The sequence below is a fragment of the Oryza brachyantha genome, chromosome 12 (genome assembly GCF_000231095.2).
Source record: "Oryza brachyantha chromosome 12, ObraRS2, whole genome shotgun sequence".
In the NCBI taxonomy this organism is placed as follows: domain Eukaryota; kingdom Viridiplantae; phylum Streptophyta; class Magnoliopsida; order Poales; family Poaceae; genus Oryza; species Oryza brachyantha.
Genome location: NC_023174.2, coordinates 9,949,853 through 9,969,682, shown reverse-complemented (window position 1 = coordinate 9,969,682; position 19,830 = coordinate 9,949,853). Strand labels below are relative to the sequence as shown.

General features: G+C 43.6%; 1 protein-coding gene across 1 annotated transcript; it reads left to right on the top strand.

Annotated features, from left to right (window-relative positions):
• The first annotated feature begins 13,565 nt into the window (after positions 1 to 13,565).
• LOC102710171 (putative cyclin-dependent kinase F-2) lies at positions 13,566 to 14,540 on the top strand. The gene has a single exon (XM_040529848.1). The coding sequence runs from the start codon at positions 13,566 to 13,568 to the stop codon at positions 14,538 to 14,540; it is 975 nt and encodes a 324-aa protein (XP_040385782.1).
• Positions 14,541 to 19,830: the final 5,290 nt, after the last annotated feature.

The window sequence follows — 19,830 nt, the reverse complement described above, 5'->3', positions numbered from 1 at the left end:
TGCCGCGCGTACTCTAGTTGCTGTTTGTGCAAAGCTTGGAGGTGGTTTGCTTATTTGAGGTTTGGTTGGCTAGATCTACTCCTTTCTCTTTCTAGATCTGGTGCTGTCGGAAGTTCCGAAGATCAACGGAACTTCCGAAGGCCGGAGGTTCCGAAGCCACTGACCGGAACTTCCGAAAGTCTCAGCTTCCGCTTTTTAGGTTTAATTTTTTAAATCGCCTATTCACCCCCCTCTAGGTCTTGATATACTCTTTCAATTGGTATCAGAGCCTAATCTCCTTATTAGGCTTAACCGCTTGGAGAGATCATGTCGGGAGAGAGGAAGGGTGATGATGCGATTATTCCTCATGGCCGAAGTGATGATTACTCCGCCGTCGGCATTAATACTCTACATCTACATCTTATTCCTCTTATAGCGGTAGAGCACCGTACTTCAATGGTACGGAGTATGCCGCTTGAAAGCATAAGATGATGTGCACTTAAAGTCTATTAACCCATCTATTTGGAGGATAGTCAAAAATGTCTATGTTGCAGAATCCAACCACGCCCGCCGAAGAAGATGACAAGAATGAGCATAAGAATGCTCAAGCCACCAATGCATTGCTTAGTGCATTGAGTTCAAGTGAGTTCAACCGGGTTGATGGGATCAAGAGCGCCAAGAAAATTTGGGACACCCTCCGCAATGTCCATGAAGGCACCGACGGGGTGCGTGAATCCAAGGTAAAAATCCTGAAGGGACAATTGGAGAGGTTCGTGCTGAAACCGGAGGAGACCCCAAGTGAGATGTATGACCGGTTGAGCAAGATCGTCAACGGGATCAAGGGACTTGGGTGCAAGGACATGATGGATAGTTATGTTGTGAAGAAGATGCTTTGGGCCATCACACCAAGGAACTCAACCTTGGTAACTCTCATACGTGAGCGTGCTGACTTCAACTACTTGACACCTCATGACGTGCTTGGGCGAATTCTCACTCATGACTTGATGGAGCAAGAATCCAAGGATGCTTGCAACTTCATCTCTCAAGGCTCAACACCGAAGAAACAAGACATAGCCTTGAAAGCCGTCAAGTAGGCCGAGGTTGATGAAGAGTGTACTTCTCAAGCCGAGGATGACATGGCATTGTTCGTCCGGCGGCTTGGGAAGTACATGAGGAGAAGCGGCTTCTTCAAGGGAGGCGCCTCCAAGTCAAGCTTCGGCAAGTCAAGGGGAAGGCACTCATCACGCAAGTGTTTCGAGTGTGGTGAAACCGGGCATTTCATCGCCGAGTGCCCTAAGCTCGATGACGACAAGAAGAAGAAGAAGAAGGAGAGGCACTTCAAGAAGAACAAGGGCAAGCATGGGATGAGTGGACCTCTGACTCCGAGAGCAACTGAAACTCAAGTGATGAAGATGGAATAGCAACCGTCGCCATCAAGTCTTCACCACCACCGCCACCAATCCTCTTCAACTATGATAGCGACAATGACACTCCTCTTTGTCTTATGGCAAAAGAGCGCAAGGTATCACCATCCTCAAAATTATTTAGTCATGACATGATTGATGAAGTTTGTGGGAGTGATAATGATAAGGTTGACGATGAGTTGGTCGATGAGCTAAGCAAGGAGTCCTTGCCAACCATGTGCAAATTGCTTGACACTATTGAGGGTCAAGAGTCCCTTCTCGAGAAGCAAGAGGATATGCTCATTCGTGAGAAAGAGCGCAACCTTGAACTCGAGAGTGAACTCACTAAGGAGAGAAAGAGATATGAGACACTTTTGCGTCTTTACAAAGACACCAAGGACTGATGCTCACTACTTGAGGAGTCAAATGCGAAGCTTCTAGAGAAGGTGGAAAGCTTGGAAAAGGCATACCACTCTCTAGAGGATAAGCTTGACACACTCAACAAGTGCTCTCCCTCTCTTAGTGAGATATCTAAAAACTCAAAGGAGTTAAGCAATGAGCCATGTGTTAAATGCAAGGACCATGACCTTGATGCTTGCACCTCAAACACCAAGGCCGTGAAAGCCTTGACCGCTTAAAATGAGAAGCTTATGGGGATACTCAACAATGGGCTTCTCAAGTGCCACATGGGTAGTAAGGCACTAAAGGAGTACCTCGGGTACCAACGTGACAACCACAACCGTGAAGGCCTTGGATACATTCTTCCACCTAAGGGAAGAGTTGATAGGAGTGTGATGATCAAGAAGATCAAAGTGCTTGACAACTTTGCCAAGGCCAAAAGTATCCTCCCTATTACTCATATGTCTCATTGTTCATTTGACACATCTTATGTTCTTAGGAGGAATGCTAATGGTCGTGTTGTGGCTCGCTATGTTGGTCCTCGGGGCAAACATATTTCTATCAAGAGAGTTATTTGGGTGCCAAAAGCACTTGTCACTAACACGAAAGGACCCATGCAAGTGTGGGTACCTAAAGCAAGAAGTTAAACTCTTGTAGGAATATGTCTCCGATGGAAGGAGTTGGGTGATCGATAGCGGTTGCACCAACCACATGACCAGAGAAAAGTTGATGTTCTCATCTCTTGATGAAAATGGATCCTCTCAAGAGAACATCGTCTTTGGAGACAATGGTAAGGGAAAGATCGTTGGATTGGGTAAGATTGCAATCTCCAATGACCTCTCTATCTCAAACGTTCTTTTAGTAAAATCTCTAAATTACAATCTTCTTTCCGTTTCTCAATTATGCAAGCTTGGATATAATTGCCTATTTACCGATGTGGATGTGACCGTTTTTAGAAGGAATGATTCCTCCGTGGCTTTTAGAGGTTTTCTCAAGGGCAAGCTTTATCTTGTTGACTTCTCTTCGAAAGAAGCGAACCTTGAGACATGCCTAGTGGCCAAGTCTAACATGGGGTGGTTATGGCATCGGAGACTAGCCCACGTTGGAATGAGGAATCTTCACAAACTTCTAAAAGGGAATCACATTGAAGGACTAACAAATGTACATTTTGAGAAAGATAGGGTGTGAAATGCATGTCAAGCCAGGAAACAAGTTGGAGCGTGACACCCCGTCAAGAATGTGATGACCACCACAAGACCTTTGGAGCTTCTACACATGGACTTCTTCGGGCCGATTGCTTACAAAAGCATCGGAGGTAACAAATATGGTCTTGTAGTGGTAGATGATTTTTCACGTTACACTTAGGTTTTCTTTTTACATGACAAGAGTGAGACACAAGAAATATTCAAGAAGTTTGCAAGAAGAGCCCAAAATGAGTTTGATGTCAAGATCAAGCAAATCCAAAGTGACAATGGTGGTGAATTTAAAAACACCAACATTTGTGAATATCTTGATCATGAAGACATCAAGCATGAGTTCTCCGCTCCCTACTCCCCACAACAAAATGGTCTAGTAGAGCGGAAGAATAGAACACTTATAGAGATGGCGAGGACCATGCTAGATGAGTACAAGACGTCGGATCGGTTTTGGGCCGAAGCCATCAACACCGCATGTCACGCCATGTACCGGTTGTATCTCCATCACCTTCTAAAGAAGACTTCCTATGAGCTTCTTACCGGTAACAAACCGAACATCTCATACTTTCGAGTTTTCAGTAGTAAGTGTTTTATTCTTAACAAGAAGGCAAGAGCATCCAAATTTACGCCTAAAGTGGATGAGGAGTTCTTGCTTGGCTACGCGTCAAATTCGTGTGCATACCGTGTTTTCAACAAGACCTCCGGTGTTGTTGAGATCGCGCGTGATGTGACGTTTGACGAAACTAACGGCTCCCAAAAGAAGCAAGTTGATTCTCATGTGCTAGATGAAGAAGAAATACCCTACAAAGCTATACGGAGGATGGCTATTAGGGATGTACGTCCTCAAGTGTCAAATAGAGATGACCCTTCTTCATCAACACATGTTGAGCCATTACATCACAAGTGCAAGAACCACCGTCATCAACAATCCATGAGCAAGATGAAAAGAGCCGTGAAGATGTACCACAAGTACCACATCCAAGAGTTCATCAAAGCATCCATCGTGACCACCCACCAACAACATCCTTGGTGATATAAATAAAGGGGTAACAACTCGATCTCGTGTCACAAATTTTAGTGAACATTACTCGTTTGTTTCCTCTATTGAGCCACTTAGGGTGGAAGATGTACTTGAAGACGCCGATTGGGTGATGGCCATGCAAGAAGAACTCCACAACTTCACGCGCAATCAAGTGTGGTCGCTAGTTGAACGACCACAACAAAACGTGATTGGTACAAAATGGGTCTTCCTCAACAAACAAGATGAAAACGGCGTTGTTATACGAAACAAGGCAAGGTTAGTGGCGCAAGGTTTCGCACAAATCGAGGGACTCAATTTTGGTGAAACTTTCGCGCCGGTTGCTAGACTTGAGTCAATTCATATATTACTTGCTTATGCAACTAACCATGACTTCAAGCTATACCAAATGGATGTGAAGAGTGCTTTTCTTAATGGGCCTATTAATGAGTTGGTATATGTAGAACAACCGCCGGGCTTTGAAGACCCCGAGTATCCAAATCACGTGTACAAGCTTCATAAGGCGCTCTATGGGCTTAAGCAAGCTCCTAGAGCATGCTATGAATGCCTTCGTGATTTTCTTGTGAAAAATGGCTTTAAAATAGGCAAAGCCGACACTACTCTCTTTACTAAAAGACATGGGAAAGATTTATTTGTGTGCCAAATATATGTCGATGACATTATATTTGGTTCTACTAACCAAGCTTTTAGTGATGAGTTTAGTAGGATGATGACTAAGCGTTTTGAGATGTCCATGATGGGCGAATTGAAGTTCTTCCTCGGTCTTTAAATCAAGCAGTTTGACATGCTCAGGACATGCATTTGCCAAACCAAATATGCTAAGGACATGCTCAAGAAGTTTGACATGGAGAATTCCAAACCGGCCCGTACACCCATGCCTTCAAATGGGCATCTTGACCTCAACGAGCAAGGTAAAGACGTCGATCAAAAGATATACCGTTCCATCATTGGATCCTTGCTTTATCTTTGTGCATCTAGGCCGGACATTATGCTTAGCGTATGTACGTGTGCAAGATTTCAAGCCGCTCCCAAGGAATGTCACCTTGTGGCCGTTAAGAGAATCCTTAGGTATATAGTTCATACACCTAATCTTGGTCTTTGGTATCCTAAGGGCGCACGTTTTAATCTCATTGGTTATTCCGATGCGGATTATGCTGGGTGCAAGGTGGATAGGAAGAGCACATCGGGGACTTGCCAATTCTTGGGTAGGTCCCTTGTTTCTTGGTCTTCCAAGAAGTAAAACTCCGTCGCCTTGTCCACCGCTGAGGCGGAATATGTTTCGGCGGGGAGTTGTTGTGCTCAATTACTTTGGATAAAGCAAACTTTGTAAGACTATGGCCTAAATGTGAGCAAAGTGCCCCTTCTATGTGACAATGAGAGTGCCATCAAAATTGCCAACAATCTCGTCCAACACTCTCGCACAAAACACATAGATATCTGCCACCACTTACTAAGAGATCACTCTACCAAGGGTGACATAGAAATTTCTCATGTGGGAATCGAAAAACAATTGGCGGATATTTTTACCAAGCCCTTAGATGAAAATAGGTTTTGTGCCTTAAGGAGTGAGCTAAATATCTTGGATTCTCGAAATGTGGCTTGATATGTTGCATGCATGCATAGCACATTGTGACAAATTGTGTATTCAATTCATGAATGATCTGTCACTCTTGTATGCATAAATTGAATCTATGTGCTTTTGGAGCTTCATTTTGTGTAAATGTTGGTTCTAGCACAATTCATATGGATTCATACATGCCCTTCCTAGGAAGGGTAATATGCATGTGCATATTTTACCTCATGCTTCAATATGATAAATTGCAACTTGATATGAATGTTTGTGGTTTAGCTAGTTGCATTCTCATAATGTATCAATGTGTTTCAATCTTACTCATCCAAGTCATCAAAATGTCTTTGGCCGAGTCTTCCCTTTGAAAAAAAAGTTTTTAGACTCCTCCTGGAATCTTTGGAAGTTCCGGTCACGATCACCGAAAGTTCCGGAGATCTTATAGAACGGAATTCCACTTCATCGAAAGTTCCGGTCAGCCTGACCGGAAGTTCCGAATCCTCAAAATTTGATTCTGTACCTTTGACGGAAGTTCCGGTGAAGGGGACCGGAACTTCCGAGGGGGCCTCCAAGTATATAAAGGGGGAGGCTGTGGGGAGGGTAAAACTTTTTCACTTTTTACCTCTACCCCACAGTTCTAACCCTAGTTCTTCCCCTTCACCAAAAACTAGGACTAGATCCAAGTTCTTTCGAGGCTTCCTTCACTCCATGTGGTGTGGAGGCGGATTTGAGGCCTTCAAGAGACGATCCCCATCAAAATCTTCACAAGTTCATCGTCTGAAGGTATTTTCTTCGGTTTCTCTCTGGTTCTTCCTCAGATCTACATGCCTTGGGACAATGCCTTTGGATTCCGCTTGGTAGAGCCATAGATCTGTGGTTATAGAGTACTTTCCTAGAGTTTATTCACAATTTCCACGGTTGAATCATGCAAATCTTGGGTTTTGGGGTTCGGGTTTGAACTCCTTCAGAAGTTCCGAAGGGCTGACCGGAAGTTCTGACGGCTGCTTCGGAAGTTTCGAAAGGATTCAACCCCGAGCACCATCCCATGCTTTGCATTCCTAGAGTCCTCCAATCCTTATTTTCTTGTTCTTGTTTGTGTAAAAGGATCATGGCTCCAACAAAAAAGTTTTCCAGCAGGCAAAAGGGAAAGATGGTTCGCACTCCCACCTCCTCCTCAGAGAATGCCACTGACAGTGATTGGTCTCCCAGCGACCATGAGCACGTCCCTCAAACAGAGAGGGTGAATCTTGGAGGAAGGTTGCCAGAAAGAAGGGCCGCAGCCAAGGTGCCAGCAGGGTGCTTTGATCCAACCAGACAGGGTTTTCGTACTGTGGACGTGGTTGGTCCCCTGTACATTCACAGGCCAGTTGTCAACAGAGGCAGTGTGACCAACTGGAACAAGAAGGTGGAAGATCTTGTGAGGGCCAGATCTCAGAGTGGGCCAGATGCGACAAGGTCTGCCTCAGATAGTCGCTTCTGGACCAAGTTTCAGCAGGACTTCTATGAGACAGTGATCATGGCAAAGCAGCACAAGACTATCCCCATGCAGTGGATAGACTGGGATGGTCTACGTCGGCTGGATGTTCCCGTGGTCAATGAGATCATCAGCATCTGCAGGCGTATTTACCTCTTAGAGATCATAGAACTTGAGCATGATTGGTGTGAGGAAACAATAGCTCAGTTCTATGCCACAGTGTACTTTGGATGACATAGGGAAGGTGGTACAATATCACCTACAATGACTTTGTGGTCCTTTTCGGCTTTGATAAGTACCCTGTCGATATCTATAACAAAGTGCACAGCAAAGATGTTCTTGCTGATGGGATGTTGTCCCGCATGTATATTCCTGTAGGCAGTCCAGACTTGGGGGCAGTAAAAGAACTCAAGCCTACCTTTGTCTATCTCAACAGGATGTTGAGAAAGTCCCTTACTCCCAAGGATGGTGATGCTAGCCACATCAACTCCTACACTCGCAACATTCTTCGCAGGATGAGGCTCCGAGATCCCTTCAATGTGCCTAGGTTCATTTGGGATGAAATATGCAATACCTCTGTCTCTCACAGAAAGGGTCTGGGCTACTATCCTTACATCATGCTTATAATTGAGACTGTCATCGAAACCACCTTTGTCAAGGAAGTCAAGCACACCAAACTTGGTCTTCGCTTGGATCAGCCAATCTATGAGTCTAGAGGAGAGGGGGAGCAAGGAGGCACCAGTCAGGCTGGTGGTTCTAGCCAGGCTGGCGGATCCCGACAGCGTGACATTCCTACTTCGAGTCAGCAAAAGTCCTCCTCCCCAACCAAGTTCTTAAAGAACATTTTCAACATTTGTTCCTCCAACCACAGCATTCTTATCAAAGAAAGGAATGCAAGAAAGAAGAACTCTCAGAGGTTGAAGGAGATCCAGAAGCATCTCAACTTGCCACATTCTGACACTGGATCTGAAGGCTAAGTGAGTGAGCCAGAGGTGTGGCAGTGGGAGTCTGAAGAGGAGCTTGATTCCGACACACATGCACCCCACAACTGAGTTCTCACCATGTTCCTTCACTTCTTCTTTTTTTGGTGTCTTGATGCCAAAGGGGAAGAAGTAGTCTATCTTCTATCTTCCTTAGTGTCGAGTTGGTTGGAACACTTGAACTATTTGCATTGCATAGCATTCATCGAACTATCTGCATCACATTTTTAACTTGCATTGTCTACATAGTGGAACACTTGCTAGTTTATATTCGTTTAAGACTATGTGATGTGATGTAATATCATTTGTGAGCTTGCTATTTCTATTGCTATATCTATGCTTGTTCACATTTGTGCTTACTGTGAGATGCAAGGTGTAAGGGGGAGTTACTCCATGCTTATAATGCATACCTTAAGTGGGAGCTCAATCTTTAACTTGTGTCAAAATTTCGTCAAATTTATTCAAATATCTCTTGTGAATCAAATGGTTGTCATCAATCACCAAAAAGGGGAAGATTGAAAGTGCATCTAGGCCCCTAATTTGTTTTGGAGATTAATGACAATCAAATGATGAGGACTAATGACGTGTGTGAGAATGTGAAGGTATAAATAGTCCTCATGAAAAAGTTGTTGTTGCGCCGCCCACGTGAAAAGAGAAGTAAAGTCGGTATATTCGTGTTGGCGTGTGTATTTACTTTGAATTTGAGTCAACTAGGAATGTCGTACTATAAAGAGGGGTGTGTAAATAAAATCTAGGAATGAATCCGATGCTCGAAAATATTATTGAAGTGCATCTTTTGCTATCTTTTTGAAGTTGTGCTGCAATTTACGGATGTTCCGAAGGTACTGTCGGAACTTCCAAAGGGGTCAGAATCAGTTCTGTATGTTTGACGGAAGTTCCGAAGGAGACCTTCAGAAGTTCCGAAGGGGTCAGAATCGGTTCTGTATGTTTGACGGAAGTTCCGAAGGAGACCATCGAAAGTTCCGAAGGAGCCAGAATCGGTTCTGTAAGATTCACGGAAGTTCCGAAGGTCTTGACCGAAATTTCCGTTGACTTGACTTTTCACATTTGACTTTGAATTTTCTAAGTGTTGGGGGCTGCTATTTTGAACTGACCGGAAGTTCCGAAAGAGACCTCCGGAAGTTCCGAAGAAGGAATTTTTTGCCCCCAACGGGCAGAAATTGAGAGGGGGTTATAAATACCCCCTGAACCCCTCAAGCTAGGGTTGCTGCTTCACTTGTTCATCTCTATGCCCTTGGCTTGCATTTCTTGAGATTCACTTTGAACCTTGCTTTCTCACTTCCTCCTCTACACGGATCTAAGTGATTTGGATTTTGTGTGTGTGAGAGTTGGTTGGTTTGAGTGCTTGGTGTTGACTTCGTGAGAAATTTTGTGAGCACAAGATTCATCCCCAAGATCTCTTTGCTAGCTTGTTACTCTTGGTGGTTGAGCACACCTAGACGGCTAGGCGTCGTTTCTCGAGCCACCAAAGCTCTTGTGGTGCGCCGGGAAAAGGTTTGTGAAGGTTGGATCTCACCTCCGAAAGGGAAGAGATACCTCGAGTGAGGGAGAGTGCACGAGTGCAACCCTGAGGAAAGGGTTGTGAAACCCGGCTATAGTTTGAGCTCCTCAACGGAGAGTACAATCCCCTCAAGGATTGGAACTTCAGTAAAAAGTCTCCGTCTACACTTGTGGTGAAATCTCTCTAACTTGTGATTTAAGCTTTGCTTTTGGTTGCCGCGCGTACTCTAGTTGCCGTTTGTGCAAAGCTTGGAGGTGGTTTGCTTATTTGAGGTTTGGTTGGCTAGATCTACTCCTTTCTCGTTTTAGATCTGGTGTTGTCGGAAGTTCCGAAGATCAACAGAACTTTCAAAGGCCGAAAGTTCCGAAGCCACTGACCAAAACTTCCGAAAGTCTCAGCTTCTGCTTTTTAGGTTTAATTTTTTAAATCGCCTATTCACCCCCCCTAGGCCTTGATATACTCTTTCAATGGTCTGATTGGCACAATCAATCACTCCTTGGTGTTTGGTAAGACAGTCCATTCCCAAGATGACATCTAGGTCTTTAGATTCTAGAAGGATGAGATTGGCTAGAAACTGTGCTCTTTCAACCAAATAGCTTTGAGTTTTGAACAACTAACCCTTTTAAAATGCACACTCCTATTTACAAAACCACTCTAACTTTTAAAACAGATGCACAAACATGAAAAGCAGAGGGTTCTTAGAGTTTCCATTGCTCTGATCCTACGGTCAAAGGTGGCTTTGATTTCAACTTGTCACGCCCAGAAATTCCTCACATGAATTTCTGAAGTTAATTGTGTATTAAAAATCCCTGTCTAGGACCAGCTAGGGTACACAAAAATACAAGGTTGATTAAATAACCATCGTTCTTAGAAAGAACTGAAAAATAACATTTAAACTAACAAAAATGCAGCGGAAAGATAGCGCAGACTAACTCCAGCGAAGCACCGCTCCAGTCCAAAAGCAACACTTCGACGGTAGACAGTTTACTCCTAAGAGTCACCTCCATCGGATTCAACATCTAGCTCTGAAGGGAGAATGTTACGCAAGGCTGAGTACAAACCACCGTACTCAACAAGTAGCAGGGAATAGAAGTACTAAATGATGCAAAGGATCACAAGGAATTGGGTAAGGTTAGTTGCAACACAGCAGCATTTAAATAAATAATGGAGATTAAACAGATAAGTAGTAAATAAGTAAATAAATAAAATAACGTTTGTAAAGTACCAACATCACTGTCCAACGTTACATCACGTTGCAATAGGCTCAATCACTACTCAATGCTACACCATGTTGTAGTAGTCCCAAGTGAAAGTCAGTTTACTCAAGTCATTGAAGGTTCGACTACTCACAGTCAATCTGGCACCTCGCCCTTAACCGTGGACACTGCTATTCGAATACGTTTACTCTGATCACAGGTGTACTACTGTGCCCAACAGACATAGTCCCACTACACTTGAACGTACGCCGACATACCACCATGGCATACCAGATAGAAAACTATGACGAGACCCGTCGCATAACCCTCCCTATTCAATCGTACCCCACTTTAGGTTTTGCTCCCCCTTTATACCAAGGCGGGCAGCCCCCTCTTGTGCCTAGGCAAATATGGAAGCAGCATAGGCCATCGTTACACCACAACTCCCATCCATACTCCATCACGCTCACCCTAGCCTAGGTACGTCGAATAGTTTGCAATTACACTTCAAATCCCACCGTTGCCTATTCTGGCTTTTGGTTAGCACGGAAATAACTTCCAGGATTTCCTGTGAATCAGTCCTTAATTGTCACGGGTGCGATGCGACTCTCAAAACCATACACCCACAACCCAGCATTATCAATATTTTAGTTGGCATTAACTTGAACCGGGTATTAAATCATAATCTCTACTCATAACATGAATAAAGATGGATAAACAACGGCATAATCATAGGTATCCTGAAAAATAAATACAATAAATACTTTAGTTGAAACAATGCATGTTTGAATAAACTAAAGCATGGATTTTGCAATAATGGGTTCAACATGAGCAAAGATAAATGCCACTTGCCTTGTTCCGGTCACTGGGTACCTTGGCGATGATTTTGAAGTAAATCAGCACGTCGAAAGGCTCCGAATCTAAGCGACAAAGCACAAAAATAAATAAAACAGGCACAAACTCAACTGAAACAACACAAGAAAGTATTTTTGATAGATTCTTGGCAATTTTATAAATTTAATGAAATTTGAATGAGCTTAAACGGAGACCGGACGAATTAGTTATAAATTTTAGAAGTTTTCTAGGTTTTTAGGCTAAACAGGAAGTCCTAAATAGCATTTATTACGCAAAAAGGAGGCACTTACGTCAGCGAGGGGAGAGGAGGTGTCAGCTAGGAGAGAGGAGGTGGCAGCTGATAAGTGGGGACCACCTATCGACGGGTAAGGGAGGAAGGAGGGACTGACCGACGGACCCAAGGGGAGGAGAGAGAGGGAAGGAGGGGTGAGAGACCGACGGGTGGGCCCCGCTCGGCAGAGGCACAAAGCAGAGGGGGGTGACGGCACCGACCAAGCAGAGGAGGGCGGCGACGTTCGGCCGAGCGGCGTCGGCGGACAGCGGCGGTGGCGCGGACCGGCAAGCGTGAACAGAGGATGGCGGCGTCGGCTCAGGGAGGCGACAGCGACAACGTGGCGGACCCGGTGGCGACGGGGTCACATCGACGACGCCGAGACGAGGGGGATGGCGCCAGGACAGCGTGTTGGCGGCATCCAATGGTGCGCGCGCACGGCGGCGGCACGCGGGCCGGCGACAGCGGTCAAAGGGCAAAGGAGGGAGGGAGAGAGAAGGGGGGATGCTCACTAGCGGCGTGGAGGACGGTGGCGAGTCTGTGGATTTTAAGTTACCTTTTTAGAGCGAAATTTTATACTCTGAAATTTGAATTTAAATTCAGTTAATGATTTTTGGATATCGATTTAATTAAATTAATTCCTCTAGAGGGGTTTTTCCTGAGTTAATTAAGCCAATTATCGATTACCAATTTCTTTTACAAATTAGGCTTAGGTCAAAAACTCCTGGCGTGACACAATCGGACTCCCATCCTTGTCCGATTCAAATTCTATCGGCTGAATCTATATCACCTCCAACTTATCCTTTCAGCCGATCCTCCTTTTCCTGTTCGATTCGGTCTCTAATCGTGCATTAATCCATAACGGTAATTTCCTAAAATCTGACCTTAACAGTATGTAAAATAAATTTTTGATCAATTTTATAACAAAATTATATATTCTATGTTATATTTGTGATAATTAAAAAATTATATAAGTTGAATAATCCAAATAAAAATCCTGGATATGCCACCGAGGAGAGAGAGGGAGATCAAACATCATATATATGTTGGACCATGGGCAAAATGGATTTTTTAGGTATCATGTCCACGTTGGCAATGTGATGTCTCATGCCATGCCATGTAGGCGAAAATGACAGAAATATTAAGCAATCTCCTCTCTCCGGTGGCAAAAATATAAGACCAAATGTAAGAATGATATTTGAAGATTCACCACTTTTAAGAGTGGCAAATAGTTAAATTTCCCAAAGTAGGTATGGTCATAAAATGATTAGAAAATAATTTAGTGGGCAAAGTGCTCCAATCAAACCGTTAGAGCGAGTAAAATGGACCTTTTTTTCTACAGCATATATTAAAATGAATTTTAAAAAAAGGGAAATCCGACGCGATTTTGGGTGCACAGGGGACGGGCCCATGCATGCACGCCGCAGATTTGCACATACGCCACTCGCATTTAAACAGAATGGGCTTACAAGCACGCATGCGCGAGAGCGCGAGTTCGCATCGGAGTCGTCGTTGGCGCCAGGCCTCCAAGACCGCAACGGAGTCGATCGTTCCCGCGCGCGTCGATATATTGCTGCCCGTGCACATCACATTCTTCACATCGATCGTATCCATTGCGTCCCACCGAAGAACCAGATCGATTGTTCTTTGTAACCTAGCGAGCTCGATCGATCGATCGGTTCACATGGCGACGGCGACCTCCTCCTCTGTCGTGATGAGCCGCTTCGTCAAGCTCGACGTCATCGCCTCGGGCGGCTGCGGCGTCGTGTACCGCGCGCGCGACCGCCGCTCCGGCGAGACCGTCGCCATGAAGTGCATCCGCGCGTACCGGGGCGACGACGGGGAGCTCGTCGACCGCTCCGACCTCGGCCGCGAGGTCGCCGCCATGGAGGCCTGCAGGGGCCACCCGTACGTCGTGCAGCCGCGCGCGCACGGCCGCGGCGGCGGCGACGACGGCGAGGCCGTGCTCGTCATGGAGTTCGTGGGGCCGACGCTGCGGCACGTCCTGAGGCGCGAGCGCGGCGGGAGGGCAGGCCGGTCGGAGCTCGAGGTCCGCCTCGCCATGCGGCAGCTCCTGTCCGGCGCCAAGAGGATCCACGACGCCGGCCTCATGCACCGCGACCTCAAGCCGGACAACGTGCTCGTCGACAGCCGCGGGAACCTCAAGATCTGCGACCTCGGGCTGTCCCAGAGCACCGCCGCGCCGCCGCCGTACTCCAACCCGATCGGCACACGGTGGTACTGCGCGCCGGAGATCCTCCTCGGCTCGACGGACTACGACGACCGCGTCGACTCGTGGTCGCTCGGCTGCATCATGGCCGAGCTGCTCACCCGGAAGCCACTCTTCCGCGGGAGCTCAGACAGGGAGCAGCTCGGCGAGATCCTCGACGTCCTTGGCGTCAACGACATTAAGCAGTGGCGAGGCTACAAGGGGCAGCGGCTGCCCGGAGGCTGCGGGCCGAACAGCTTCCTCCGATGCTTCTTCCCATGTCCGGCGGAGGCCAGGATGCTCGGCCGGCCGGCGCTGTCGGAGGCCGGCTTCGAGGTGTTGAGCGGGCTTCTGACGTGCAACCCGGAGAGGAGGATGACGGTGGAGCAAGCGCTCCGGCACCGGTGGTTCAAGGAGCCGGACAGTGCCAGCCTGCGACATCGCCCGTAGGAGACAAATATATCCATCAATTGTGTGCAGACCTGAACAATCGATGAGTGTTCAGAGTGCATTGTCATGTACTACTTTGTTGTACGCTTTTGTTGTATACATGTATGTATATGCAATATATTATCTTCAAAGTTCAAACAAATCAATTAATCTCATTCACCCTATAAAACTACTCGCATTATTACTATAGATGGCCGGGCCCATGCCGAATTCTGTCAAGCAGAAACGGCCCAATCAACACACTGAACCATGTAGTGCTAGCCCACGGGCTACACCGAACGCCTAGGCACGGCCCCACAACATTCGGGTCATGTTGGGTCGGTCCGAAGGCAGGACGGTCCTTTGTGATTATTTAGTAAATAAGTTCATATTTCAAATATTGGTTTGTTTGTATGAGTTGTCTCATGGTGTTACCTTTTTTATGTTGTAGATTACCTTTAACAAATTTCTCCATACTTATACATCAACTGGGAGAGTAAAAACGAAAATGGCAAGTTATAAGTGGGTGCCAAAGAATGCAATTCTTTTTCTAAAAAAGAACCCAAATATGGATGCAAAAAAGTTGATGAGGGATGTAACCTTTAATTGATAGTTTCATAAATGGATGTCGGTTATACTTGAGTATAAATTCCACAATCATTAATGGGAATTGAAATGGCCAGCTAGCTTCTTCTAAATCCATAGATAGACAAAATTGGATTTTTTTTTCAGTTGCATTTGGATTCTTTCAAAGTGAAACCACTAACAATTGAACTTGGTTGATGCAACAACTTCACGAGGCAATCGGAGAATAATCGGATTTAGCAATCTACTCACATACTTCATTGTACATCAAATTGTCCAAAAATTCACTAAATTTCTGCAGGTAACAACAACCTGATCAACTACCCTCACTAGGTCAAGGGACATTGATTCTTGCTCTAAACTAGATGGTAAACGAAGATAATTGTGTTTCGAGTTTGCAACAGGTCTTCCGACAGCTTGTGAGGAATGGCAGACGACGAAACTGATGATTTGTCGATCTTGCCCCTGGCAGAGGTGTGTGGTCATGATTGAGGCAGTATAGGGATGTTTTTTTGGAAATTTTGCTCATCGTCTATTTCGGTAGAGCTCGCACTAAACATATCCTCCTAGACATAATACATGTTTAGAACACCCACATCAACCTCTACGTAGATTTGTTTCATTTGTTTTGTGAAATGATGGTACCGTAATACTACGGTCTGTGTCACTTCGCCAAAACACCTGATTTTATGCCATTTGAGCTATAATAACTTAAATTTCATGAAATTACATAAAAAGTAAAAATAAATTGAGATAAACCACAGGATAGTGACATTTTCAATTTAAAAGCTAAATTTCGGATTGATTTTGGGTCTTTTCTCATCATAGTTTATTTTTCAACCTTTATTTTTTTATTGCTAATAACACATGTATAATTTTTTTATCCATAAATTATCTTTTTATTGTTGATAAGTGATTTTGCTTACGCTTAGCGTAACAAAAAAAGGGGACCGAACTGGTGGTTGAACAGGAAATCCAGAACCAGTAATCTTGGCGATTCGGTTCTGTTCATATACCACCCTTGAAATTGAATCGATAAAAAGCCGGTGAATTGGCCTGTTCTTTAGAATTGAACCGATTTTTAAATTTGTCATATGGCAGTATTGCATTATGAATTTATTAGGTTACCGTACTTCGGTCCTATAATTATTTTTTGATATTGTGTGTAACAGCCCTAGGCTCATAAACAGGCGTTTAGAACTATATTTGTTGTCATTTAGGTTGCATATTTACTAATTGCAATTTAATCATACGCTATAACAAAATTAACTCTAATCGATAAAACTGAAACCACTTCTACTTGAACAATAACTTGAATAGAAGTAAACATGTTTAATATTTTGTTCAAATATTAGTTTATTTATCATCACTAAATATAAATTTTGTGGAATTTTCGCTCTCCGTTTTGACCTCGTGAAATTTCAATATAACTTTCAGCCTAATCAATTTTATCTTTTCACCAAATTTAAAATACTTGAAATTTTTGTGTGAAACTTTGAAAAATAAAAGCTAGAAACTAACCCTCACCAACTATTAACACCAAAATTTAGTAAATTTTCTTGGTGGATTCAGTTAAGAAAAGGCGCAATTAGCAGATGAAAATCTTATCCAGGATAGACCGAATTCGAGAAGGAATCGTGAAGACCAAGGCTTGGTGGCATAAATTTATCTATTAATTAGAGTTAGTTAGGATTTTTATTTTATCTCTAAGAGATTAGGGTCCGATCGAGATTTGTTTGTTTTCTTTTATTTATTAGGAAACATGTGTCGTATTAGAGATAGAGTTTGCTATTTCTTTTTTCTATTAGGAGTTGTATGCCGTATCCAACACGACCTAGCCTCCACCCAAGGGTACAAATATGTATGCCCGGAGTCGTTGTAAACTATCTACATCTTAATTTAGATCAATTACTTTTGGCGCATCGCCACCCTCTTGTCTGAGGTTTTCAACTCCGACGGAACATGGCACCTGACGCAGGGCTACATCGTCTCGATCTCCGGCGAAGGGGTAAGTCCTACGTTCCGCCGGGCCATGGTAATCACGTCACTAGATTAGGACAGTTTTGGTTCGGTCTGATCTTCTAATCTAGTTGTGCGATTGCTAGTTATCGTATCACTTTCAGCTTGAGTTACTTTTGTATCTTGAGTTGATCTAGTCGACCACTTTGGGCGATCTACATTGGTTTGATATTCGCTATTTGACATATTCAATCTAGTACTGTCTCGGTTCGGTCCGATCTAGTAGATTGCATTTATCATATGGTTTATATCAGATAGATGTATTTCGCTTATCGTTTCATCGGAGTACCAGCCTATAAGCTATCAGTCATCGGTTGATCAGCTTGATAGCAATCTAGATCTGTTTAGTATCTATCCTGATATTGCTAGGAGTAATCTTGAACCGTCTCGGTTGGGTCCGATCTTCTGTGATTACTCTTAGCAATCTGGGCTAGATATTTTATAGATCTTGGTTATTCGTCCGCCATATATAGCCGATGATTTCTGCCGATCTACATGTTTATTATATTTACATCAATAAAGTAGTTGATTGCCTTACTGCATTGTCTTTATACCAATCAGTTTGATTCTGTTAGATCGGTAGTTATTTATGTTGCATCGGCTTATGAGGATTGCATGCTAATTGGTTTTAGCCGATCGTAACACATGATTCATTGTTTATTCCAAGTAATTCATCAGTTTATTTTTTAATCTTATCGATCTTCATGTTTCCTATAACTATATCGTGCTAGACTACATATTGTCTTTGTTAAGTCCGATCTATGTAGGCTGGTTCGATCTGGTTATAAGGGCTCGTCCGATCGACTAAGATTGATAAGTAGCTAGGAGGATTACATTGGTTGATATTTAATTCCAGTCTATTTATATCAAGTTTTTAGCCGATCCAAGTTTTTTACCACCGATCGTTCATCATATCGGCAAACCGTTGCAGCATTAACATCTGATCGGCTGGATATTTAGTTTCCTATTGGCTCGATAGCCGATCGGCTTGTTTTACCATTTATCTTGTTAGTTGCAGGATCAAACTGACTGGCACGCCCGCGCAATCTGAGAATTTAGGTCATGCACTAGAGTTGTCTAAGATTGACTCCCAGGCCTTCGTGTGTGACACGTCGTCGGATCCCATTTTCGACGTCAACACCAACACACCAAAATTCAGAATTTTTGAGCAAGTTTTGCCTAGTCAAATTGAATTTACCAAGAGAGGGAAAGAAAATAAATCCTAAAAATTATGAACTAATCTATACTCAGTTTTCACCCACCTCTCTCACCCTGATAGACCTTCACGACTTGGGCCCACTTGTCACTGACATTGGGTGCCTCTTTAGCCTCAAAACACACCCTTGGCCGTGCTCCCACCTCAGGACTTAAGGGGGCAAAGAAAACAACTTCTTCTTCCTCCCCTTTCATTTTCCATGCTTCTTCTTTCTTTTCTTCCTCAAGCTGAGCTCCGATCTCACTTCTCCTCTCCAAATCCCATCCAATAGCCCAAGATCAATCCCTACATGTTAGATCACAACAATCCACATCATCCAAGCTTTCCATCCATCTCAACATCTTGCACATGCATGGAGAGTTGAGAGAGATTGAGAAGGAATAAGAGTGTGGTGGTTTCAGCCTGCAGCGCTGCTGCAGCAGCATTTTGTTTTCCTCCATTTGGTGAACTTCTTTTTCATCGATGGTGCCTCTTTTGAATTCCCTCCATGTTGAATATCTATAGCAATCCACTCCGTTGCTGCAGCTAGAAGGTAGCTGCAACTCACCCTGATTTCATCTATTTTGATTTCAGTTGAATCAGCCCTAAGCAATGTTTCTTGCCGTCAACCCGAGGCCTTGCACCACCTCTTGCCTTCAGCCCGAGGCTACCTACTTCCAGCTTGCTGCCATGTGAGCCAAGTCTGGTGGAAGTTGAAGAAAACGGAGGTGAAAATAGAAATCGATTTCTGAAATAACTATTGAGTTGAAAGAGGTATGAATTTTAAAAATCCATAACTAATTCATATGAACTCCAAATTCAGTGAACCAAATTTCTATAGATTAATAAAATATATCTCTTCAATATTGTAAAATAAAAATGACCAACTTTTGTACTGGATTTCCCTATAAAAATATAAATAGCTATATGCCTCCCTTGTGTGGCCTAGCTCTTAATAAATTCGTAAGAAATTATTGGTAAAATCTAAAATTGTGAAACTATTTTTATTGAGCTTATATTTTAGTGCTCTTTGCAGTTGTGAAAATGATTTTGACAATACAACCTCTTAAATCATGTTTAGGAGTTTATTTAGCATTCCTGTGATTTTAACTTGTAAAATCCTTAAATAAATAATGACAACACATATAGCAGTGAAATAATTTTTCTTAGGACCAATGAGTAGTTTACTATCATCTAAAAAATCTCCTTTCAGCTTAATTACTTAAAACTGCACTTTTCAGCTTATAGGATTTATTTATTTTAGCTCCTAAACCATAAATGATATTGTGATGATTCTTTCACCTAAATTCAAGTTAGGATTCGTAGAACCCACTGTATATTTGTTTCGAATTATTGACCATTTTGTATATGTATATTTATTTGGCTCTTGTTCACATATTACTTTTTTTCGATAGATTCGGAGAATCCGAAGAGTAACGAGTCGTATCCAGTGGTTGAAAGTGAACAAGTGAAGCAGCAAGGCAAGTACCTAAGCATATAGAACCTATGATT